The sequence below is a fragment of the Desmodus rotundus genome, chromosome 1 (genome assembly GCF_022682495.2).
Source record: "Desmodus rotundus isolate HL8 chromosome 1, HLdesRot8A.1, whole genome shotgun sequence".
NCBI lineage: Eukaryota > Metazoa > Chordata > Mammalia > Chiroptera > Phyllostomidae > Desmodus > Desmodus rotundus.
In genome coordinates this window covers 110,985,519-111,011,068 of record NC_071387.1, presented here as the reverse complement: position 1 = coordinate 111,011,068, position 25,550 = coordinate 110,985,519, and the positions used below count along the sequence as shown (strand labels likewise).

Sequence of the window (25,550 nt, the reverse complement as noted above, 5' to 3'; positions counted from 1 at the left end):
GAAAGGGAAGCTTTCAGGCAACTAATGGGACCCCAGCTTCCTGCCAGCTGGACCCAGGGAGTAGCCTGCCTATCTCACTGAGACTCACAGTCTAGTAGGAAATAGGTACTAGCCAGGTTTTGTCTATCAGGGGGTGTTTAGAAGTGTGTGAAGGTGACTGGGGTAGCAGGTGGTGGGGAGCTGGGGTTGGCTACCGCGCTATAATGGGTGAGAGTAAAGATGGGAGAAATCCCTCACAAACAATGAAGAACAACGGTCCCACTCTACGTGCTAACAGTGCCACCACTGAGAACTGCAGCAAATGGCTAAACTATCGACGCCAGCCCAACCCCTAAAATAACTTGACATCTCCTTGTGTGGGCATCTGTTCTTTCTGCCTGCCCCGCATCCACTCCCCTGGTGCTGGTAAGAACACCTCAGTTTTCTTTGGGGAACTGAACCTCCCCCAATCTCAGTCTATGAGCTTCAGCCACAGATGAATCACCCATACTCCACCCCAAACTCATGACCAGGCAGGGTCAATTCAAGCTTCCTGTCTCCCTGGCTGTAGTGATTCAGGATAAACATGTAGCCAAGTGGAATCAACAAGACTCAATCCCACAGCTTTACAGGAACTAACAGAGAAAGGAGGTTCTCTCCTCACAGGAGTTATACTGAGGTGACAGGATGAATTGTAACTGCACAGTGAGCATATATCTGACCAAAGAAAAAACCACCATGAAGAAAGCAGAGCTAATAGATGGATATGGATCACTGGAGCACCTAGATCCAGCCATTCCTGAAACCCTCGCCATACTTAAAACCAGCACTTTCCTAGACTTTCAGTTTTGTGACTCAAAAATCCCTCTTTCTTTTTATTTCACTCTAGTCAATCTGAGTTAGAACTCTTTGAAAGAGTTCTGCCTCTTTCAAAGAGTTCCTGACTAACAGTTTCCTCAAATATTTCATTCATTCATTTATTCAGTCATCCCTCTACATACACTTACAGAGTGTGCACCATTTGCCAAGTCCCCTGTGTTCTAGGGATACAAGCAAAAAACCCACACTGTCCATGTATGATCTGGTCAGCAGAGAACTACAACAGAAACTACCACCTGGAATGGTAATTATCTAATGAAGGGAGAACAAGGTAAGCAGAAGGCAAGAAGCGCACAAATCTTCCAAGACGGAAAATGCTAAATATTGCTGGCTGCCTGCAGATGCTATTTTAAGGAAAGTGCATTAAGTGGATAAATGCCAGGCTCCATACCCCAGAAAAACAGTCCCATCAATCCCACTACATGGCATCCCCACTCCTGTCTGACTTCCCCAGGCCTCTGTCTTCCATCACACCTACAGTGGGTAAACATCTCATCATCCTTAAAGCACAGGAATTCACCAGTGAATGTGCAAACACCTTCCAAAGAAACCGAGGGCCACATATTTTATCCTAATGTAGTCAGAGGCCTTGGTGTCTCAGCCATGGCCCAGGTCCCAGCTGACACCCAGGCTCATCTGTTTCACGCCCAACAGTTCAACAAACTCCATCTTGGGAAGCCCATCACCCACCCCAAAAATGAGTGGCAGATTCAAGGTCAAGCCAGTCCCACTCTTAAGCTTCTCTTGCTGCAGCTTCCTAGTGGAGTCCACGGCAGGAGATGATACATGAAGGGTCAGCACTTTCTGGTGACAAGCTGGAAACTCAGTCTGATCAGAGGATCTAATGTGCAGGGGAAAGGGTAATGGGGAAGAGGGTCCCCTGTCCTAAGAGCATACAAACCATAGACTAAACCCTGACACTTGCTCCCTCTGACTGCTGATATTTTCTTATTTAAAAAAAAAGCAATTCAAATACCTTGGATTTCTGACTGACTGCTATCACTTGTATAAAAGTAACTAAAAGAGCTATACGTTTAATGACACTAATTGCACATAGTCACTGTTATGCTGCATATGTAGGTTTCTCTGTAAATACACAAAAGAAGCCGGGCTGGGGGGAGGGGGGGGCGGCAGTGTATTAGCATGTCTGGAGACTGTTTTGTCACAACTGGAGAAGTGGAGGGACAGGCACCACTTGGCTGTCTAGAGGGTAGAGGTCAGGAATGTTGCTAAACGCTGTACAATGCAGAGGACAGCCCCCACACCAAAGAAACAAAGAAAGATCGGGTCCCAAGTGTCAACAGCACAGAGGTCACAAAACCCTGTTGCAAGTCCTTCAGGACAGCTTTAACTATTTTTACCACGGCAATGCATGGCTGTTTTTAAAACAAAATGTATCACATATACAAAATACAATAAACAGTTATAAACACGTAGAGACTATTTAACAGCTTAAAGAAAAATTGCCCTGGCTGGTGTGGCTCAGTGGATTGAGCGCTGGCCTGTGGACCACAGGGTCGCTGGTTTTGGTTCCCGGTCAGGGCTGGGGGCGTGAGAGTGTCAACTGATGTTTCTCTCTCTCTCTTCCTCTTTTCCCCTCTAAAAATAAATAAGTATTTTTTTTTAAAGAAAAATAATAAAAGGAACATGCTATACAACTACCATCCAGTGTTATACTGTTTTTACTTTTAAAACTCAAAGAGGGGTGTCAAGTACCTGGGGACGGTCAGGGAGACTGGAGTGTGAACAGAATGACATGGCAGAACTTTCTAACCCAGAATGCTGGAGTGCTTGAGCTGGGGGGGGGGGGGGGGGGTCTTAGGAATACAGAGTCCCAGAACAGCTAAGAGATGTCAAGTCACTTCTTGTGCCAACTCTAGGCAATTGACACTGGTCACCTGGAGTGTTGCTCGAACGTAACTTGGTAGGAAAGAACACCCCAAATGACTGCGGATGTCTGGTGTGGGCAGGGACGTGGGGCAGGGCAGGGCTCTGCATGTGACATCCCTGTGGCCTAACCCCTTCCCGTTTCATATGTGAAAACCCAGAGGCAGGGAGGCAGCACGACTGGCTGCAGGTCACGATGTGAGCTGGCAGCAGAATTCCGCAGATGTCCTGACTCTCAGAAGAACACTCCATTCCGGGGTCAGCATCCTATGGCCCGTGGTCCACATCTGTTGATGTCTGGCCCTTGGGCTTAGAATGGCTTTTACATTTTTTTAAATCAAAATAATAATACTTTTCGATGCAAAAATTATATGAGTTCAGTGTCTATAAATAAATTTTTATGGGAACAGAGCTGCACCCATTCATTTATGTATTATCTGTGGCTACACTAAGTAGTTGTGATAGAGACCATATGGCTCAGAACACATACAACACTTACTAGCTAGTCCTATACAGAAAGTCTGCTTACTCCTACTTTTTGTCATTGTTTCTCAAACCACCTGAGGGGAGTCTGCTAAAATTCAGATTCTGTTTCACCTGGTCTGGGGTGAGGCCTGAGGGTGTGCATTTCTAGTACGCAACCAGGTAACACCACGCTGGTTGTGAACCACACTGAAGAGTGAGGATTTACTCCAATGGTTCCCAAAGTGTGCACCCCAAACCGACAGTATCAGTAGCACCTGGGAACATGTTAGAACTACTAATACTCAGGCCCTACCCAGACCTACTGGACCTGCAACTGTGGGTGGGGTCCAGAGAGCTGTGCCTTAGCAAGCCTCCTAGGTGATCCCAATACTCCCTCGAGTGTGAGCATCACTGCTTCTCCCCACACCGCCTTGCAGGAGGGTTCGGACTCTGGAGACATTAAGCTGAGCCTAATAAAATCCAGTGTCAGAATGAATACACTTCGACAAACACTGAAAAGACTGGTGCCCTGGCTGGTGTGGCTCAGTGGATTGAGTGCTGGCTTGCCAACCGAAAGGTCGCTGGTTCAATTCCTAGTCAGGGCACATGCTTGGGCTGTGGGCCAGGTCCCCAGTTAGGGGCCTCAGAGAGGCAACTGATCAATGTTTCTCTCCCTCTCATTCTCCCTCCCCACCCCTCTAAAAAAATAAATAAAACCTTAAAAAAAAAAAAAAAGCAGGAGTTTCCTTAAACATTCCACCTGCAACTCAGCTGTGATGAAGCAAATGTTAGTCTAATAGAAACTTATGAAAATGTGTGCTTTTGGTTCATAGAACTTCCCATAAGAATATATATTTGCTGATATAACTAAGTAATAACCATTATTAGCACAACATTTTAAGACATAGTTAGAATACCAAGACAGAGAGAAAAAAAACCACCATGGGCATCATCTGAAATCATCCTTAACAATTCTTAACTATCAACTGCGTGTGGTATGGAGATGTCCATACAGTCTCTTGGTTTGGGACCACCTTTGTAAAACACTAGCTTGCACTGTCATCTTTAAACTTTTCAAAGCTAGCCAGCCTGGGACAGTCCCATTAAACTACCCCAAACCATGCATATATTGGAGCATCCATTGCAGCGTGGATCATAAGAGCAAAGGATGAGAACCATCCTAAAGAGCCAGGACTGGGAGACAGGTTAAGTCAGCTACGGCACACCTACATACGCACAAGCATTCGTTAAAACAGATGAAGCGGATCTGAGCAGGAACTGAGAGGTTATGTAGTTAAATCCAAAAAGGCCTAGAACACTAAAGTATAGTATGACTCCATTTCAATATATTAAAAATATTTTTTAAATATCCAAATACATAAATGTATACATAAATGTATTTCATGTATCTTTTTTTCTGAAAAGATACATGAAATTGTCGTTTTGGAGGAGAGGGACAGATGGGAGGGAAGACAACATATTTTTCATTTTATAACTTTCTGCATGGTTTGAATTTTTTTTTTTTTACAATCAATGAAAAATATTTGTTGAGCACCAACTTGCACTGTTTTAGGCACTGAGGATACAGCAGTGACCAGATAAGACAAAATCCCTGACTTCCTGGAGTTGACAGTCCAGTGGTGACACAATAAATGGAACAATAAGTAAATTTTGGAGTGTGTTTGGCACTGCCACTCAAAGTGTGGTGCGCAGGTCATGGCCAATACAAGTGTGTGGCCAGTCAGCAATAGATAAGGACCCGACACCATAATGTAGCTCAACTACGGCAATCAGCATGCAGTTTGGTTCAGCGGACGCTTCTATGCTTAGCAAGACTTGCTCGATGAAGGACGCAGAGAGTGCTGGTGGACATTCTGGTGCAAACCCCTCATTTCACAGGGGTCCTGTAGCAAACAGTTCCTGAACTGGCTGCTTTGAGTACCCTGGGTTAGAAGCTGCCGAGTATGATGAATAAAATAAAGGATGTGAGTGTGTGTGGCGATTTTAAAGGGAATGATAGAAGAGCACCTTGTTGGAATAGTGACATTCCAACAAGTAAAAACTACTTAGGTATAAAAACAAAACAAAACATAAAATAATATGGGCCAAGACAAATCTGGCTTCACTCACCAGGAAAGGTGTGCAGACCCAGGTGAAGGTCCCCACGGCTGCCAGGTAGGCAGATTTTTTCAGCACCTTCAGCTCCTCCTGCCTGATGGCCAGCACCTTGTCTTTGAAAGCCAGCTCCCAGGCGTAGAGCTTGAGCACTTTGATCCCGTTGAGAATTTCATTCATCAGCTTAATCCGACTGTCTTTGCTCTTCATGTGGGCTACCTTCAAAGAGAAGAACGATCAACCCGCATCTGGGGCTGGCCCACTCACTTCTGGCCCTGGCATCAGACCATCACTCCACACCCCTACCAATTAAGGAGGGGCCTTCCTAGGGTGCCAAAACTGAGTTGAACCTATAATTGCCATGAACCCTACTGCTGACCCTGAGAGCACTCCAAGGACTCTTATCAATGAGGAAAAACCCTGCTTCGAATCACATTAAATTAGACACAAAGAAACCTATTAGATCGAGAGGTATCCAGGGAAGAACGGGATCCAAATATGAGAGAAATCATATTGGGTTTTTCCTCTCCTTTTGTTATTTTCTTTATGAATTTGCAGCCAGTGTGTGGTTGTTACAATACCGAAGTGCTCCTACAACAGCTGCGACTGGTTCCGACCCCTGGGTGCCCGCGCCATATATTGTTAAATATTTCTAGTAGCATCTGGCTCTTGCCATATGCCGGGCACGTTTCTGAGCACTTTACATGCATTTAGTCATTTAATGCTCACGAGAACCCAATCATTAAATGCTATGGTCATGCCTGGGCCGCAGATGAGGGCACTTTAAGAAGCTGTTTCAGAGGTGGGCTGCTCAGGGAAGCCTACATATCAAGATGATAAGTTGACACAGCCACACACCCCCTTCCTTGCCTACCCTCCCCTGCCCCTGCCCGCACCCCCCCCCCCACCCCGGCCGCGCCTGAGGAGGCCTCATTCCAACAGGCCCACACCCTGAAGTCATCTCTCCTAAGGCATCATCAGTGAGGTCAGGCCCCCTCCTTTGAAATGCTACAGACATGTTGTAAATAGCCAAACAGCCATCAACGTGGGAGCAGAGAAAAAAACTCTGGCCCGTCTCTGCTATGGACCATTAGGCACCAGTCAAGAGAATGAAGTCAGGCTGTGGCAAGCCCAAGATCCCCAAGGCATGGTGTCAAATGACGACATCAGGCTGCCAAACAGGCCCATTTGTGTAAAATATATGTGGTAACAACACCAAAAAACAAACAAAAAAAACCCCAAAAGCCCCCACACACATACAACACCAAACCTAACTATTTAACCAGATCTCTACATTTACATTAATGCATAGAAAGTTCTAGAAGAATTTGCTTCACAGTGTTCACTGCAAATGAAGGTAGGAAAGGGGACGTCCCCTTTTAATCTATAAACCTTTGTATTACTTCGACATTTTTTTTAATAATGAGAAGGCATTCACTCTGCTACTTGGGTATTTAGAAACTTTAAAAATACAAAGTGTCTCTGAAACTAAGGAGTTTAGCACTGCACCCAGGTAAGAGGGGGAACGTAGAGGTAACTTTTACTTACCTCTTAAACACACACACACATACATAAATGAATACATTCCTGGGAAATAAGGAATTTCTTGGAGGCTCAGGAACATGCTTTCAGTCACTGGCTCACTAGATGGAATGATTTCAGGAGCTCACAACCTTGGCTGCCCATTATAATCATCGGGGAAGCTTTAAAGATTCCAGATGCCCAGGCTGTACCCACATTGACTCAGAATCCCAGGAGTGGGGTCTGGACATCAGCATTTGTTAAAGCTCCTCAGGGGATCCCAACAGGCAGGCAAGGCTGAGAACCCCACATCCAGAGCAGAAGGAACTCAGCTAAAACCCACACAGAAAGACCACAGGCTAGGGCCTGGAGTCCTGTGGAGACAGGAAGCCTACCTGGTAGGTCTTGGTCTTCATGGCCATGACAGCATTGAGGGGAACCATGAGGATCATCACAGCCACGCCAGCCAGGACAGAGGGGCCCAGGTTCTAAGGGAGGAAAGAGAACAAAGGCCTTCACACAGGGCTTTCCCAGGCTGAGCCTCCCCGCTTCGACTCTGCCAGCAACCTTTCCGTAGTTATGTTACTTCAAACCAATGAGGGGCTATTACATTTTTTCAGATCTATTCCCGACCAGCTCAGGGGATGCCACAACCCCTTTAAGAACATGCTGGTCCATGACCCTTTATTGGAACCCTTGGGAACAGATGAGTTTTGCAAATTTGAACTTTAGAATTTTAGAAAGGTAGTAAGGTCTTGAGCAGAAAACACTTAACACAGCTTGCCTAAGGATTTACCCTGTGTGAAGCTCTGCTTATAAATCTGGCCCTTGGCCAGCATGTGGGAGCTCGGGTCTGGGGAGGGTTCCCACCATTCTCAGAACTGATCCGAGCAGCTCCCTGTGCCTAAACTGTTGGTACAAACAACATGGTGTGTGCTGAACTCCCTTTTCCTTCAGGGAGTCCAGGAGCTAGGCAAGTGTCTGGCAGAGGCTGACTATGTGACCAGCCCCCAATAAAAACCCTGGACTGCAGGTCTCTGCCGAGTTTCCCTGGCTGGCAACACTCCCCACGAGCTGTCACACCCGGCTGCTGGGGAGTCAAGGGCATCCTGTGTGACTCCACTAAAAGGATGCTTGGAAGGCTGTACCTGGTTTCCCCCAAAATTTCAACCCTGCAACTACCCTCCCCACAGCCTGCTGTAACAAATTGTAGCCCTGCGTTCTCCTGCGTCTTCGACCCGGCACGCACTTGGGGACTCCTGACACACAGGTATATGCCCCTCTACTGCATCCATCCCCACCAGGCCTGGCACAGCACTCCATAACCACATGTACTGATTTTTCAGCAGCAAAGTAAGTATATTCACATGGAGAAAAACAATATTATAAATAGTTCACATCTGTTCAGGTCAAGGTTTGCCACCAAATGAGTTAAGAAAAACTGGATTTTCAGAGCTGTTTGAGATTTCACTGTAGATTTTTTCTAATCCCATTTGCAAACAAGGAAACTATAGTCTCTGAGAGGTTAACAGGAGGTGACAATATAGATACCTTTCAAATTCCACAAATACAAGGAGACAGCCTGAGAAGTTGGCCCTGTGTGGATTACTTTGCTGAAACATAGAGATGGAATTATAGGGTTGCGTGATTCTTTTTTTCCCCTTACACAATCAGAAAAACAGGAGCATGAGTCCCTTCCCAGTAGTCACCTGCAAGGGCTCCAGTCCTAGTTCCAACAAAATACTCCTGTTGATCCAAATGGCTTCGATGAGGTGAAGATTAATCCACCTTTGAGAACAGAGGTGATTTCTACCAGCAAACTGAAGCATTCAGAATGCTCACAGCAAATAACAGTAACTAAAAGAAACTGAGAACATCTGTGTACAATGCGCTGTTCCCTAAACATTACCTGCGTTAATTCACTCTACTGTCTCAATATCCCTCTGATGAGAGGTACCGTCATCACCACCAGTTTACAGAAGAGGACACTGAGGCTTAGGGACATTTGGGATTAAGTCATAGAGCGAGTGATGGAATGAGGCAGGATTTAATAAACCCAGGCAGTCAGAGTTCAGAGCCCACACTGTCACCCACTCTTCTATACCATGTCTTTGAGGATCAAAGTAGAGAAACCTATATTTGGTCTAAGCCTGTGGTCTCCAACCAAATAGGAATTTCCTCCCAGGGGACATCTGGCAATGTCTAGAGACATTCAGGCCACCACAAACTGGGGAGTGAGAGGGGTTCTGTGTTATTGGTGTCTTCTGGGTAGAGGCCAGGGCTGCAGCTAAACACCCTACAACACGTAGAGCAGCACCCCACAACAGACAATTAACCAGCCCCAAATGCCAATAATACATTCTGCAACCCTCACTGAAACAAAGCAATTTTTTAAATATATTTATTATGCTATTACAGTTGTCCCATTCCCCCCCGTCACTCCACTCCATCCTGCCCACCCCCTCCCTCTCACATTCCCCCCTATAGTTCATGTCCATGGGTCATACTTATAAGTTCTTTGGCTTCTACATTTCCTACACTATTCTTACCCTCCCCCTGTCTATTTTCCACCTATCATCTATGCTACTTATTCTCTGTACCTTTCCCCCCCTCTCCCCCTCCCACTCCCCTATTGACAACCCTCCATGTGATCTCCATCTCTATGGTTCTGTTCCTGTTCTAGTTGTTTGCCTAGTTTGCTCGTTTTTGTTTTAGGTGTGGTCGTTAATAACTGTGAGTTTGCTGTCATTTTTACTGTTCCTATTTTTTATCTTCTTTTTCTTAGATAAATCCCTTTAACATTTCATATAATAAGGGCTTGGTGAGGATGAACTTCTTTAACTTGACCTTATCTGAGAAGCACTTTATCTTCCCTTCCATTCTAAATGATAGCTTTGCTGGATACAGTAACCTTGGATGTAGGTCCTTGCCTTTCATGACTTGGAATACTTCTTGCCAGCCCCTTCTTGCCTGTAAGGTCTCTTTGGAGAAATCAGCTGACAGTCTTATGGGAACTCCTTTGTAGGTAACTGTCTCCTTTTCTCTTGCTGCTTCTAAGATTCTCTCCTTCTGCTTAATCTTGGGTAATGTAATTATGATGTGCCTTGGTGTGTTCCTCCTTGGGTCCAGCTTCTTTGGGACTCTCTGAGCTTCCTGGACTTCCTGGAAGTCTATTTCCTTTGCCAGATGAGGGAAGTTCTCCTTCATTATTTGTTCAAATAAGTTTTCAATTTTTTGTTCTTCCTCTTCTCCTTCTGGCACCCCTATAATTCGGATGTTGGAACGTTTCAAGATGTCCTGGAGGTTCCTAAGCCTTTCCTCATTTTTCCAAGTTCTTGTTTCTTCGTTCTTTTCTGGTTGGATGTTTCTTTCTTCCTTCTGGTCTACACCGTTGATTTGAGTCCCAGTTTCCTTCACATCACTATTGGTTCCCTGTACATTTTCCTTTGTTTCTCTTAGCATAGGCTTCATTTTTTCATCTGGTTTTCAAACAGATTCAACCAATTCTGTGAGTGTCTTGATAACCAGTGTTTTGAACTGTGCATCTGATAGGTTGGCTATCTCTTCGTTGCTTAGTTGTATTATTTCTGGAGCTTTGATCTGTTCTTTCATTTGGGCCATTTTTTTTGTCTTGGTGTGCTAGTTACATAAAGGGGCGGAGCCTTAGGTGTTCACCAGGGCGGGGTAACACTGGTTGCTGCGCTGTGAGGCTTACGTGGGGGAGGGGCCAAGAGGGAGCAATGGCGCCCGCTCCACTCTCCACCGGATTTCAGCCACTCCCTCCGCTACCCACAATCATATTGGGGCCCTCTGGTGCTGGTTCCCGAGTGGGTGGGCTTGTGCATGCTCTAGGCCCCTGTGGGTCTCTCCAACGACCTCTTCTGTGAGGGTGGGAGTCTCTCCTGCTGCCGCCCCAACCCCCACAGGTGTTTTCAATCAGAGGTTTGAGGCTTTATTTCCCTGCACTGGAGCCCTGGGTTGCGTGGTGTGCTTCGCTCCCCGCCGTTCATCCAGGTTTATCTGTGCGCGAGTGTGGGGCTGCGGGGTCTGCTAGTGGTCAGACTGCCTGTCCGTTTGTCCCACACTCTGCCAGTCTCGGTCCCACCATGGCAACGCGAGTCCTCTCCGCCCCTGGCTGCCCGTCTCCGCCCCTCCTACCAGTCTGGATGAATGTTTATTTTTTATTTCCTTGGTGTCGGACCCCCTTGCCGTTCAATTTTCTGTCAGTTCTGGTTGTGCGTGGAGGCGCAATGTGTCTACCTACGCCGCCATCTTAGTTCTCAATCAGCAATTTTCTTAATAGTTCATAAACCAACCCCGAAGGTAATTCTACATGAAGTATTCCAAAAATATTTTGCTCACGGCAGCACTTTCTGGGGAAGTGGGTGCCAAAAAGACATTAATTTTGATATCTAAATTCTAGTATTTATTTTCTAAGTTTCATTAAGAGAAAGAATTTATAATCATTTGCCATCTGCTCTATAAATACACAAAAACCGTAAAATACAGCCCAATCAACAGGTAATTTGTGGCATACCTACTATGCAGCAGGCCCCACTGGGACTGCACCCACAGGTTCCAAAAACAAGACCCTGCGAGTCTGTGAGTCTCGGGAGCTAACACACTCCCGAGAGGTGGGGGTGTTACACTGAGTGTGCAAAACACTATTTTAAAAGGTAAAATCAGACGAGATTCTATACTAAAGCTATTGGGATTCAAAAGAGGAATAAGTCCATCTAATTGAGAAGGAAAAAAATCAACAGCCCTGGTCACAGTCTTGAGGGATGGAGAGCATTTCATCCTTAGGGAGGAAGGATGGAAGGGTGCTCCTGGTGGAAGGAAAGGCACATGCAAAGGCTCAGAAAGGAGAAAAGAATAATCATGTGACAGGATATGATCATCTTTGCTCATCATCTTCTGATTTTGGAAACTGCCCCTCTTCTGGTGGAAGGGCTGTCAATCATACCTCCACCCCTTCCACAGTGAGAGGGCTTGTGACCTAGGCTGGCCAATCAGAGAAGCCTATTTTTGGTCTACACCAGTGGTCCCCAACCACACAGGAATTTCCCCCTTGCCTCACAGTGATTGGTTCAGGGATGTGAATAGGACTGTGCCAGGCCAATCAGAGTCCTCCCTAGGACTCTGGCTAAGGTAAAGAGCAGTGCTCTTTTCTCCCACATAAGTATCTGTAAAAGTAATACAAGCCCAAAGCTATAAAAGCCACTTAGGGAAACCCCATTGGGAATAAGGTTAATTGGCAGGAAAACATGACTAAAAAATGATTAAAGAGCAAAGCTAAGTCCCTGCAGCATTCCTTGAACTCCTAGATCCAACCATGTCTTAAGTCCCTGGACTTTTCAGTTACACACATGCACCCCCAAAATTGCCTTTATTTGCTTAGGTTATTTTTAAATTGTGGATTTTTTGAAATTTTTAGGAAAATGTACTCAGATGTTGCAATTATGCCTGCAGCCATAACACTGGATGTTGTAATCCTATCTGCCTCAAACACAAAATTGTATCAAGAGATCTCCAAGGAGCCCTAGCCAGTGTGACTCAGTTGGTTGGAGCGTCACTCTGTAAACCAAAAAGTCGCTGATTCAATTCCAGTCAGGGTTTCAGGTTTTGCCCTCAACCACAGTGCATACAGGAAGCAACTGGCTGATGTGTCTCTCACATCAATGCTGCTCTCTCTCTCTGGAATCAACTACTATCCTCAGGTGAGGATTAAAAAAAAAGGGAGGGAGAGATCTCCAAGGAACCAGAGGGCAGAAAAAGTGTTGTTGCCTGAAACAGGGGACGCTCTAATCACCTTATCACTCAGCAGACATTGGTAGCAGACTCTAGTGCAAATATTTTGAATGTAGTGCCTTCTTTCTACCCTTGCTACTTTTCCCAACTCATTTTTTCTTCTTTTATTCCCATCTGTCCACACCCCCGCCTTTGGCAACTACCAGCTTGTTCCCTGTAACTATGGGTCTGTTTCTGCTATTTTATGGATCACATTCTGCTATTTTAGATTCCACATATAAGTGAAATTATACAGTATTTGTCTTTCTCTGTCTGACTTATTTCCCTTAGCACAACACCCTCTAGGTCTATCCACTGTGTTGCAAATGGCAAGAATTCATTCTTTTTTATTGCCAAATAATATTTCATTGTGTATCCATTCATTTGGGTCTCTTTTACATCATGGTTATTACTAGTAATGCTACATTGAACACAGGAGTGCACATATACTTCCAAACTAGTGTTTTTGTTTTCTTTGGATAAATATCCAGAAGTACAATTGCTGGATTATAAGGTAGGTCTATTTTTAATTTTTTGGAACCTCCATACTGTTTTCTGTAGTGGCTGCACCTATTTACACTCCCACCAACAGTGCACACGGGCTCCCTCTTCACATCCTCTCCGACACTTGTTATTTGTTGATTTATTAATAATAGACATTCTGACAGGTGAGACAATATCTCACTGTGGTTTTAATTTGCATTTCCCTGATGATTAGTGATGTTGAACATCTTTCACCAGGTCTGTCGGCCATTTGTATGTCTTCTTTGGAGTAATGTCTGTTCAGGTCCTTTGGTTTTTTTGATGTTAACTTGTATGAGTTTCCTCATATATTTTGGATATTAATCCTTTATTGGATTAATATCATTTGGAAATATCTTCTCCCATTTAGTGGATTGTCTTTTGTTTTGGGTCCTTCATGGTACAAAAGCTCTTTAGTTTGATATATTTCCATTTATTTATTTTTTCTTTTGTTGCCCTTGCCCAAGGAGGCATGTCCAAGAAGATGCTGCTTTCTTTCTGTGTCTATTTGCATGGAATATCTTTTCCCACCCCTTCCTTTTCAGACTGTATGTGTCTTTCAATCTGAACTGAGTCTCTTATAGCCAGCATATCGATGGGTCATGATTTTAAACCATTCAGCCATCCTATGCTTTTTCACTGACGCATTTAATCCATTTACATTTAAAGTAATTGTTAATAAGTATGTACTTATTGCCATGTTGTTCATTGTTTTTAGGTTGTTTTATGGCTGTCTTCTGTTCCCTTCCTTCTTCTCTTTATCTCTTCCCTTGTGGTTCACTGTTGTTCTTTAGTGCTCCTTTCTCTTTGCACTTTGTGTATCTTTTGCAGACTATTGGTTTGTGGTTACCATGAGGTTTTTGTACAGGTGGGGCAAAAGTAGGTGTACAGTTGTTGAATATGAGAAACAGAGTTTATTCTTGTATCATTATTTATTATTGTTTCCTTTTCCATATGAGCTGTAAACCTGCTTTTGCCCCATCTCATCTATCATGCTTTATCTGTAGCAATCTATTTGAAGACAGTAAGTCTGAACGTATTTTGTAAGGACCATGTTTTTACCTCCCCTTCCATGCTTTATGTTACCGATGTTACGTTTTAGATCTTTCTGTGTTGTGGATCTCCTGTGTATTTGTTTGAGTTGTTTCATGCTTTTTTCTTTGGAACTTCATAGTAACCTTTTAAATATCTGATTTGCTGTATTTATTAAATATTTGGCATTATCTGTGAGATTTTTTTCTTTCCCATATATTCTTATTTTTGGTTACAGCCTTTCCTTTTCTGCTTAAAGAAGACCCTTTAACAGTTCTTAAAAAGCTGATTGAATGGTGATGAACTCCCTTAGTTCTTGCTTGTCTGGGACACTGTTTCTCCTTCGATGGTGAATAATAGATAACCTTGCTGGAGCAATTATTGTAGGTTGTAGGTTCCTTTCTTTCAGCACTTTCAAGATGTGCCACCACTCCTTTCTGACCTGTAAATTCGCTGATAGTCTTATAGGGTTTTCTTCATATGGAACTTGTTTTCCTCATGCTGCCTTCAAGATTGTCTCTTTATCTTTAATTGTGGCCATTTTAATTACAGTATGTCCTGGTGTGGGCCTCTCTGGGTTCATCTTATTTGGAACTCTCGGTGCTTCTGGTCCTGGATGTCGGTGCCCTTTCTCAGGTTAGGAAAGTTTTTAGCCATTATTTCTTCAAATAGGCTTTCTGTCCCTTTCTTTCTTCTCCTTCTGGGAACCCATATGATGCAGATGTTAGCATGCTTGATGTTATCCTAGAGGTCCCTTAAACTATGCTCATTTTTTAAAGTTCTTTATCTTTTTGCTTTTCTGACTGGTCGATTTCCACTAGGGTTTCAGGTCTTTGATACATTCTTCTGTGTAGCTAATTTGCTGTTCATTCTTTCTAATGTATTTTCATTTCAGTTATTGTATTCTTTGAATCTACTTTCTTCTTCCCTCTACTTTCTCTTTGTTGTTCTCCCTAAGTTCCTCTATTCCACTCTCGAGTTTGTGAGCATCCTTATGACTGTTTCTTTGAACTCTTTATCAGGCAAATTACTTATCTCCATTTCCTTAGGGTTTTTATTCTGGGGATTTTTCTTAATTCTTTCATTTGACAGAAAGACTCTTCTGTCTTTTCATTTTGTTTGACTATGTTTGTTTATACAAATTAGACAAAATAGCTCTCTCTCCCAGTCTCGGAGAAGTGGCCTTATACAGAAGCAGTTTCTGTAGGCTGTGTGTGTCAGGTGGTTCTGGCAGCCAGTAGGAGCCCAGCAGGTGCCTAAGGCATATGGGGCACTGGCCTAACTAGCTGGAGAGGCTATGGGTGGAGAAGCCACATGTATGTAGTAATGCCCTGTTGGCCCTGCTTGCTCCCTTTGTTTGGGGCTGAAATGGGCTTGTGTGGTGTGTCCAGAAGCACACTGCAGCAACCTTGCAGGCAGGCCAGAGCACTTGGATAGAGCCCTCCCACGCCCCCTATGGAAATAGAGGGGGATATACAAATGGCTCTCTCTGGCCCTGGCCAGGTGGGTGAGTTAGTTGGAGCATCATCCCACACACCAAAAAAGGTTGCAGGTTTAATTTCCAGTCAGGGAACATACCTAGGCTGCAGGTTGATCCCCAGTTGGGGCACATGCAGGAGGCAACCAACTGATGCTTCTCTCTCTCTTTCTCTCTCCCCCCTCCTTCCTCTCTCTCTAAACCCAATAAGCATATCCTCGAGTGAGGATAAATAAAAAAAAATTTAATGGCTTTCTCGGGCCCCTCAGACCCTGGAGAATCCCTGCAGTCCCCGGAGAGTTCCTGCAGCTCCCCAGTTTGCTCTCTTAAGTCTCTCTTGTTTGTTACAGAAAAAAAATGGTCTTGTGTAGAAATGACCTCTGTGAGGGCTCATGGGCTGGGTAGTTTGGGGAATTCAGCTAGACCCAGGCAGGTGCTGATGGCTCCTGGGGCACTGGCTGGTCTGACCACAGTGGTCCCAGCAGGAAGGCCAGGTACAGGTGGTGAAGCCTGCTGCTCCTGCTTGCTCCCTTTGTTCAGACACAAATGGTTCTGGGCATTGTTAACTGCTGTGGTGACCTTGCAGACAGGCCAAAGCCCAGATCAGAGCTCCCATCAGCCCTATGGAAATGGACCTTAGGCAAGGGCACCACCTGCTTCCCCAGCTTCTCTCCCCCAGGGAGAGTCCCCGCAGGGCTTCTCTAGCTTTCCAGCCATCTCTGTTTAGTCTCCATCTCTATTTAGTCTCTTTATGTTGTTTGTTGTTCAGAAGCTGTTTGTTCTCAGCATACCTTTGCTGATTCATCTGATATATTTCTGTCCTTTGCAACCAAGAGATATTATTTTGACCAACATAATTTAGGACCAGTGAGTAAGTGGGTAGGTTAGTATGTGGGAGAATACAGTGGCAGAAATATGGTGTATATGTTGTAGGGTTGTTAATTACATACACTTTGAAGAAAAAGATAAATGCAAATACCATTCCACCAAAGGGAACATAAAACAACTGAGGAAAGGAATAAAATATCCAGAAATTGGCTGATGGGTCAGAAGAAGAAAAAGCAAATGACAGCATAAATACCAGTGAGTTACATGACTTCTTATCATGGACACCAGCTCCCTCACCCCCACCGCCCACCCTTGGAGGTCCCTTCCCACATGACTGGGAACCACATCAAACACACACCAGCCACAGAAGGTAGAGCGCAAGGATGACTTGCAGAGGGGCTGACCAGATCATGTTAATGTACGTGGTCAGGTCCATGAACCTCTGGGCATCCACGGACATAAGGTTGACGATCTCCCCAACCGTGGAGGATTTTCTGGCAGAATTGGTGATCACCAGGGCCTGTGGGATAAAGGAGAGGGCAAGAGGGTCAGTGTGGCAGGTGAAGAGCCCTGGACTGCCTCCAGGCGCGTGTGAAGGAAGGAGACTGCTCACGCGTGGAAAGGCCACTCTTTCCTCCTCCCCTGCCAACTTACCTGCCTTCCCAGCTCGTCCATCTCATCACAGAGCCCTCACTCTTATTGATGGCACTCACTGCCTCCCCATCTTGAGCTCTTCAATGTGGAAGGGACCATAAAAGTCGCCTAAACTCGGGCTTTGCACACTGGTACATGTGCACTAACCTCACCTGGGAAGTTTGTTACCACTCAGGCTCTGATTCAGCAGGTCTGGGGCAGGTCCTGAGACTCTGCATTTCTAACAGGTTCCCAGCTGATGCCGATGCTGCTGGTCCCCAGACACACTGAAGAACCAAGGTGTAGGCCAGGGTTTCTCAAGGTTGGCATTCCTGGCATTTGAGTCTGGGTCTTTCTTGGTGGGGCGGTCCTGTTCATTATAGGACATTTAGCAGCATCCCTGGCCTTTCCCCACTAGATCCCCCCATCCCCAGTTATGACAATCAAAAATATCTCCACATGGCCAAACATCACCTGGAGGGACAAAATCACCCTGGTTCTCAAACATGATTTCACAATATTACTTGGGGACTTTTAGAAATACTGATGCCTGGTTCCCATCCTCAGAGATCCTAATTTAGTTGGTTGGGGTGAGGCCTGGGCATCAGAAGATTTTAAACCTCTCCCAGTACATCTATCTTGTAGACAGGGCTGAGAATCGATGATCTAGTCTATTTTTTCCGACTATCCTAACCCATGGGGCCCAAGTGGTGTCCTTGCCCTAGAGGCTAAAGAATGCAGGGACTAAGAAGTTAATCCGGTTCCTTTAAAGCGGTGCCCAAATGCCTGCCAAGCACTCTGTCATCCAGGAAATGGGCTATCTTCTCAGTTCAAATAGAGAGTTAGAACAAGCTCAAACACAGACTAGGAACAGCAGAACAAGGATTTGAACTTGGATTTCCCCAAATCAGGTACCACCTAAGAAATTCAACCTCCCGTGGCTGACACGGGGACTCAGAGACATCCTACGGACTCACCCCTGAAATCGTCCTTGCTGAGGCCTGATGCGTAACTGTCAATCCTTGCCACTGGCAGTCATTTAGCCACCCCAGTGCTACTGCTCCAGAAGCTGGGCTTGCAATCTCCATGGTGGTCCCAGGGTGACCTGGCCAAGTCCCTACAGATTCTGAAGCCACAGCAGATGTCAAAGTCAGCTCACCTGCCCACAACCCGGCCTCACCCACCTTCCGGTAGACGGCGCCGATGACGGCGGTCTTGATCCTCATGCCACTGACGAAGCAGATGTGGAAGTACTGGTGCAGCACGAGGGTCTGCAGGCAGGCGCACACAAACAGGAGCGCCGTGTAGAAGTAGCCCTGCCAGTCTGGGGCCTTCTTGTCGTTCACAAAGCTGATGAGCAATCTGCAAAGGAGCAAGGACAGAGCCCAGAATGACATCACACCATGCCATGCACGTGGAGGGAAAAGTCCTTCAGGTTCAGCATTTCTGACCGTCTCCCAAGCCGGGTGAAGTGAACATCAGTACTTCAGGTTTACAGATGGTGACCTGAGTGTGCAGGCTGCCCAAACCACTCTTGCGTGACAGGGGGCCTTAGGCTTCTCACACTGACTGCTCCATTTCACCATCTTTGAGTCACCCAAAGGTGACCAAATAGAGACCATAAGGGAACAGAGCAGGGAGGGTTAGAGAACAAATGTGTGGCCCAAAGAGTCACACAGAGAGAGGAAACAAAGAGACAGTGAGAGAGTAACAGAGGGAGGGAGGGAGGTAAACAGAGAAGTGGGGACCTCCTTTCTAACTTTCTGGTTGAGGCTGCAGTTTTCATGTGATCTGGCATGCTCTCGCTTCCTAAGACAATCCTCTATCTTCTCCCTTTTGGCTTCAAGGGAGCATAGTAGGTTTCTGTTACTTGCACTCAAAGTGGCCTTAATTAAGATGCTAATAAAGCAAAGCACTAAGCATAGCAGGCAGAGGAAGAGACTGGGCTGTAAGCCCCCTGGGGCATGTCACATGACCCCAAGGGAGAGTTAGGAGCATCACAAGAGAAAGGTCAAGGACGTGAAGAGTTGCCCAGCTGGGAGGGAAGAGGTCTTACTTCAAGAGCTCCGGGCCGGCAAACATCATAAGGTCGTGCAGGGCCTTGAATAGGAAGCTCATGAGAAAGTAGGGCCCAAAGGTCTTGTAGAGCACCTTGAACAGGGACGGCTCCCGCTCCTTCTGGGGGGACTTGACAATCAGAGCCTCAGCCTCCTCATTCACATCCACCTTGGAGCTCCCTTTGGGTTTGGCGGGATCCTTGGAGGAGTACACGATCTTCACTGGCTGCCTGAAACATAAAGAAGGTGGAGCCCTGTGGGGTCTGCCTGAGACCCAGGCCCCCAACTACAGGAGGGCCAGAGAACCTGCATTCCAGGGAGGCCTGGCCAAGGAAAACCAGTCATCACAGAGGCATCTTAACATGGTGGTTATGAACATGGACTCAGGATCCTGGCTCAGCCATTATTGGCCAACAGTATGACTTTAGGCAAATTCCATAACCTCTATAGGCCTTAGTTTCCTCGTCTGTAAAATGGGGATAAGAGTAGGACCAACCTCATAGGGCTGTTGTGGAAATTAAATGAGTTAAAATACGTAAAGGGCACAGAAAGGTGCCCGTTCCAAGCAGATTCAATGCAATCACTATCCGAATCCCAGCCGGCTTCTTTGTAGAAATTGACAAGCTAATCAAAAATTTATATGGAAACAAGGGACCTAGAATAGCCAAACTATCTTGAAGAAGAAAAACAAAGTCAGAGGATTCACACTTCCCGATTTCAAAACTTACTATTAAACAACCATAATTAAGGCAGGCATAAGGAGGTGGGCATACATGGATCGGTGGAATAGGATTAAGAATCCAGAAATAAACCCAAATGATTTTTGACAAGGGTGTCAAGACTATTTAAAGGGAAAGAATAGTCTTTTCAATAAATAGTGCTAGAAAACTAGATGATACAAAGGATGAAGCTGAATGCTTACCTCACATCATATACAAAAGTTACCTTGAAATGGATCAGAGACCTAAATGTAGAGCTAACACTATAGAATTATTGGAAGTCAGCGTAGCAGTAAATCTTTATGACCTTGGAATTTGGCAATGGACTCTTAGATACAACACCAAAAGCATGGGCAACAAAAGAAAAAAATAGATAAATTGGACTTCATCAAAATCCAAAACAATGATGCTTCAAAAGGCAGTATAGAGAAACTGAATCCTCACACAGTCTTTGAGAAGAGGGGAAAAAAAGAAAGTGAAAGACAACCCACAGAATAGAAGAAAATATTTGCACATCAAAAGTCTGGCCCTGGCTGGTGTGGCTCAGTGGATTGAGTGCCAGCCTGTGAACTAAAGGGTCCCCAGTTCGATTCCTAGTCAGGGCACATGCCTGGGTTACGGGCCAGATCCCCCGTTGCAGGTATGGGAGAGGGAACCACACATTGATGTTTCTTTTCCTCTCTTTCTCCCTCCCTTCCCCTCTAAAAATAAAATAAATAAAATCTTTTTTAAAAAGTCTGATAAAGGACTTCTAACCAGAGCCCATAACAAATTCTTCCAATTCACTAAGAAAAAGACAACCCAATTTGAAAAGGAGCAAAGAACATATGCAAATGGCCAGTAAACACATGAAATGTTGCTTAACATCATTAGTCATCAGAGAAATGGAAATCAAAACCACTGAGAGATATTACCTCACACCTACAGGGTTGGTGATCATCAGAAAATCAGATAATAACAAGTGTTTGCAAGGAGTAGAGAAATCAAAACCCTACGTGCCCCTGTGGAGTCCCCTCTTTCAAAATAGGATATTGCAGAAATGATAGAGCACCTCTTCCAAGATCAGGTTTAGAACACACTGTGGCTTTCGCCCTGCCATCTCTTACGGCATTCCCACTGGACACTCAAAGGGCCCTCTGGAAAGCCACTATGGTGAGGCCTTACCAGGAGCCAGCACTAACTTGCCAACCATGTGTAACCTGGGAGCAGATCCCTCGCCCTCATTGAGCCGTCAGAGGCCTGGGGCTCTGGCCACCATACTGACTGCAATCTCATGGAAGGCCCTGAGTCAGACCACCCAGCTAGGCCACTCCCGGATCCCTGACCCAGAGAGTAAATGTACACTGTTATTTTACGCTGCTAGGTTTGGGGGTAACTTGCTGTGCAGTAACAGATACATCCCCGGTTCCCAGCTACCAAAATGCAGTTAAAGCAACATCCTCAAATGGCAAAATGTGGACTCTAAGCTTCATCCCCACCCAGCTCTAACATTTACAACTTACAGAATTCTTCTACAACATGAGTTCACTGAATAGCATTCAATTTCAGAGGACTCTTCCTTGTCACATCTATGCCACATCTGCCCACCCGGACAGACCATGTGAAACTCTCCCCTGGAAACCAGAGCCTTCCAACCTGCCCTGGCTCTGCCCCCACTCCAAACTGTGGGCACCAGACTAGGCTCTGTCAAGTCCTTATCTTTCTCCCATGTGCTCCCTGCCACAGGAAAGGCCCAGAATCTTGGGGGTCATCCTCAACCCCTACCTGCAGGGCCCCAGGTCTGATCAGGGGTGTGTCCCATCCGTTCCATTTGCAGGATGTGTGTGGTCATCTATTCACCCTTTGCAGCTCCACAGCCTCCAACCCATGCAAGTGACCACTGCCAGGACCTCCTCACCACTCCCCATTTCCTCCCCTCACAACTATCTCCCCATACAGCAGCCAGAGGGATCATCCTAAAAACTCATCATTCTCCTCCAACTCCACTGGTGGCCTCCCACCACACCCAGAGTATAATCTGAACTCTGTGCGAAGCTGTACAACATCCTGTAGCCTCTGTAACAAATGACTACTAACTAAGCATCTTAAAATAACACAAATGTATCATCTTGTACTTCTAAGGTCAGAAATCTAAAGTGGGCCTGCAGGGTTGCGTTCCTTCTGGAAGCTCTCGGGGAGAATTGGTTTCCTTGGCTCTCCAGCTTCTAGAAGTCACCTCCATTCCTAGGGTCGAAACCCCTTCCTTGACCTTCAAAACCAGCAGCTCAGCGTCTTCTTCCCCGCCCCACCTCCTCTCTGCCCATCTTATAAGGACATTTGCAATTTTTGGCCCATGCAATACAAAACAGTCTCCCCATTTCAAAATCCTTCACTTAATCCCGCTGCCAGGTCCCTCTGCTGTGTAAGGTAACATATGCACAGGTTCTGGGTATCAGGGTGTGGACGTCTTTGGGGAAGAAGGGCATCATTCCACAGACCACAGAGGATTATGTTTTTCCTGTTGTCCGTGTGACCACGTAAGGTCTCTTCCTACCCACTTTACTGACTTTTCCTGAAGCTAGGTTTCTGACTAGGGTTTTGGTGTTTCTTCTAGCACACATGCCTTCTTGGCAAGGAGGAGAAGGCAGTGAGCAGAGAGGAAGGGAGTGGCTCAGCCCTCCAGTGTCTGTTCTCTGCACCACCTCCCAAGCTGGGCCCTGGTCCTGGGCCTGCAAGGCCTGGCTAACCCAGGGCTGTTTAGGGCCAGGGAGGTTTCAAGCAGATCCAGAGGACGGCTCAGGCCTGGATGGAAGAGGTCAAGAACAGTGGAAAGGATCAGCCTAAGGCCTGGGAGGGAAACAAACAAACAGTGGTAGGAGGCCTGTGGGGAAGGCGCTCCAGCAAGGGAGAGGAAGCAAGCAGGACATCTGAATGGTCAGGCTGGGAGGGGAATGTAAAGTTAAATGGGGAGGGTCTGAGTTGGGAAAACTGCCCAGAACAGGGCAGCAGAAACAGATGAGGAAGCTGGAAACAGGGAGGAAAAGGGACTTGCTGACTTGACTGGATTCTGATGTGGGCAGAGGTGCCCATCGGTCAGTCACCCATGAAGGAACTGGACACGTGCTTTAGGCCAAACACTGGGGAGAGCCCCACCATTGAGGAGCCTTGTTAGAGAAATAGATCTTCACAGACCTGTGTGAGCCACGACCTTCAGGGTAGGGGAACGGGTCCAGCCATGGAGGGAAAGGGGGCTCCAGGCAGGGGGAACAGGATGAGCAAGGCCTAGAGCGAAGGATTTTGAGAAGAGGTGAAGAGAGCAGGTTGGAAGGGCCTGGGACCAACCCAACAGCAGTGAGGAGCTACTGATGACTTTGTCTGTCATTTGTTAAATAAGATCTCTCATCTTCTGGCTAAGGTGAAATCTCAAACTTAAAAAGGCTTTAACTTCACTAAAATTCCACATCTGCAGATATACTCTGAGCATGGTCTTCAACTCATAATACTCAGTATGACAGAGAAGGGTGGATCTGATCTACAATCATGGAGAAAGGACTTTATAAACTTAAAGTACATTTCCACTCTTCTTAGAGCACACAATATGTAGGACAATGGTTTTGGAAATCACAGATGAGAGAGATCTTCCCCCCGAACCCCATCCCAAAAAGCCCCTCCTTGGAAAACATAGTCCTGGAAGGATTTCAAGTCACTTACAAATGCAAATAACTCAAGATGTTTTTCCTTTTTATGTTATTTTTTGTTTTGTTTTGTTTTTTGAGGGCTTTTTCCTTCCTCAAAAACACAGGTTTCTCAAGAGGGCTTGTTTTGCCAATTCATATTCTCTGTTTTTCGTAGCGACTGAGGCAGAGACAGGACCTTCTGTGAGGCGCAGAACAGTCCCAGTGGAGGAAGACCCCAGCAGGCATCCACATAGGTGAAAGGCCTGCTTCAAATTACCTAAGTCTAGAATCCAATGCCAGCTTCTGACAGAAATCCACACACTGTGTGTATTTCCTTTTTTACAAATTTAAATATGCCTCAAATTTTTTTCAGGAATGCAAATGAGACAGGATAGTAAGAAGTTAGGAAATTTCCTTGGCAAGTGGAATGGGACACTGAGGCAGACAGCTGAACACACTGGCAGAGCAATTTACAGCCAGATACAAAAGGTCACCTCCCTAGAGTTTAACTACTAGGCCTCAGTTGTATTTAGGCTCCATGCCCAGAAAAGTGGCAAAACCATGTGGTGCAGCCAGAACAATTGCAATGACTAAAGACCCTCTGCCCTGTCACTGACCAATCACAGGGGACCGTGACCCTGAAAGGGCACACCTGGAGAACTCATGAATATTCTGCTGAACCCTCCCATGGGACCTCCCCTAAGATTCCCACCTACAAGGAAGAGATAAAAGCCTCTAGACAAAGGACCCTCTGGGGAGCAGCCCACACCATTCCCTCGCCTCTCTCCATTTCTCTCCCCACAGGCACACGTCTCCCAAACTCTAGGAAGCAGGCAGCTCATCCCAGGCTAACCCTTTAAACCTGTCCCCAAAGCCCTTTTTTCTGACTTCCCAGGGAGCTAAGGCAGCCCAGCCAAGGCTCTCCCATTGCCTCTTCTATGCTAAGCCCTTGTTTCTTAGCCCCCAGATCTGATAAACAGTACCGTCAGAGTCACCAGGAAAGAGTTGTGAAATGTTTCCCACAAAGTCAAGAACCCATGCACTACAGCTGGCCCCACGCAGACCCGCTCAGGGCCGGGCCCCTGTGCAGTAACACAATGACTGTGCAAATTAAGGAAAGACTATATTTTGTTTGGGATTTGCCAAGCATTGGTGTTCATTTAGCAAAAACCTGGTCTGTGAGGGCGATGGCAGGTCTGGTCTCCAGACCCGCAGATCCAGGCAGTTCAGAGCTGAGCTGTCGCAGACAATTCCCCAGTGACTCCTCGTTTACATTCTAGAGCACACCTGAGCATTTACATACTGAAATACATGTCATTTGTATAACTCCCTCACCTTTTTAGTTTTCCTTTAAGGTCTAGAGAGTATTCTGTTGATTTTTTAAAATGGATATGTGGTGGGTTATTTCTGTTTATCTATTTCCTTAAAGTTGAGGGATAAAGTGCAGAAATAAAATGCAGTCACTATCATCAAGCAGCTAAATTGCTAAAATCAAGGTGGTTGAGGCTTGAAGAAATGATTCTATTCTTGTCTGAACTATCCTAGAACTTAACTGGTTGAACTTTCCAGTCCTGCGTCAATACCTTGATACACTGCACATCAGACCTGCAGGTGACCCTGATCACCCCCTGAAGGCCAAAGGAAAGAATGTTCATGTATCCAGACCCCCCGACGTCCCGGAGCCAGACCACCAGTCATCTAGAGGATTTCCATGTCAGACCAGGCCAGAGGCTAAGAATGTACTGCTTACTGTTAGAACTCTTACCAAGGGTCCTCATGACTTTGTTTAAATTTAGTTTTAAACCCTAGCACTAGAAATCGTATCTCTTTCTCTCTATACCCCTCAGTGACCTATCCTTTCCCTCGGATAATCAGCAACCCCTGAGGTAGCAGAAGACTGTAGCCCAGCCCTGACTAAAGGTCACAGGTCTGGACCCCTGGTGGGTTACAGATAACATCTTGCTTGGCCTGTGTTAGAGCTCACCTGGCT

General features: G+C 45.8%; 1 protein-coding gene across 2 annotated transcripts in view; it reads right to left on the bottom strand.

Moving 5' to 3' along the window:
- ABCC1 (ATP binding cassette subfamily C member 1 (ABCC1 blood group)) overlaps positions 1-25,550 on the bottom strand; it is a 137,290-nt gene that overhangs the window by 49,419 nt on the left and 62,321 nt on the right. For both annotated transcript variants that reach the window (XM_053929491.1, XM_053929494.1), the window contains exons 8-12: positions 19,185-19,415; positions 18,313-18,490; positions 16,854-17,015; positions 7,242-7,334; positions 5,341-5,544 (exon numbers count right to left, since the gene is read on the bottom strand). In XM_053929491.1, the coding sequence (XP_053785466.1) occupies positions 5,341-5,544; positions 7,242-7,334; positions 16,854-17,015; positions 18,313-18,490; positions 19,185-19,415 (868 nt within the window). The remainder of the gene's footprint in view (positions 1-5,340; positions 5,545-7,241; positions 7,335-16,853; positions 17,016-18,312; positions 18,491-19,184; positions 19,416-25,550) is intronic.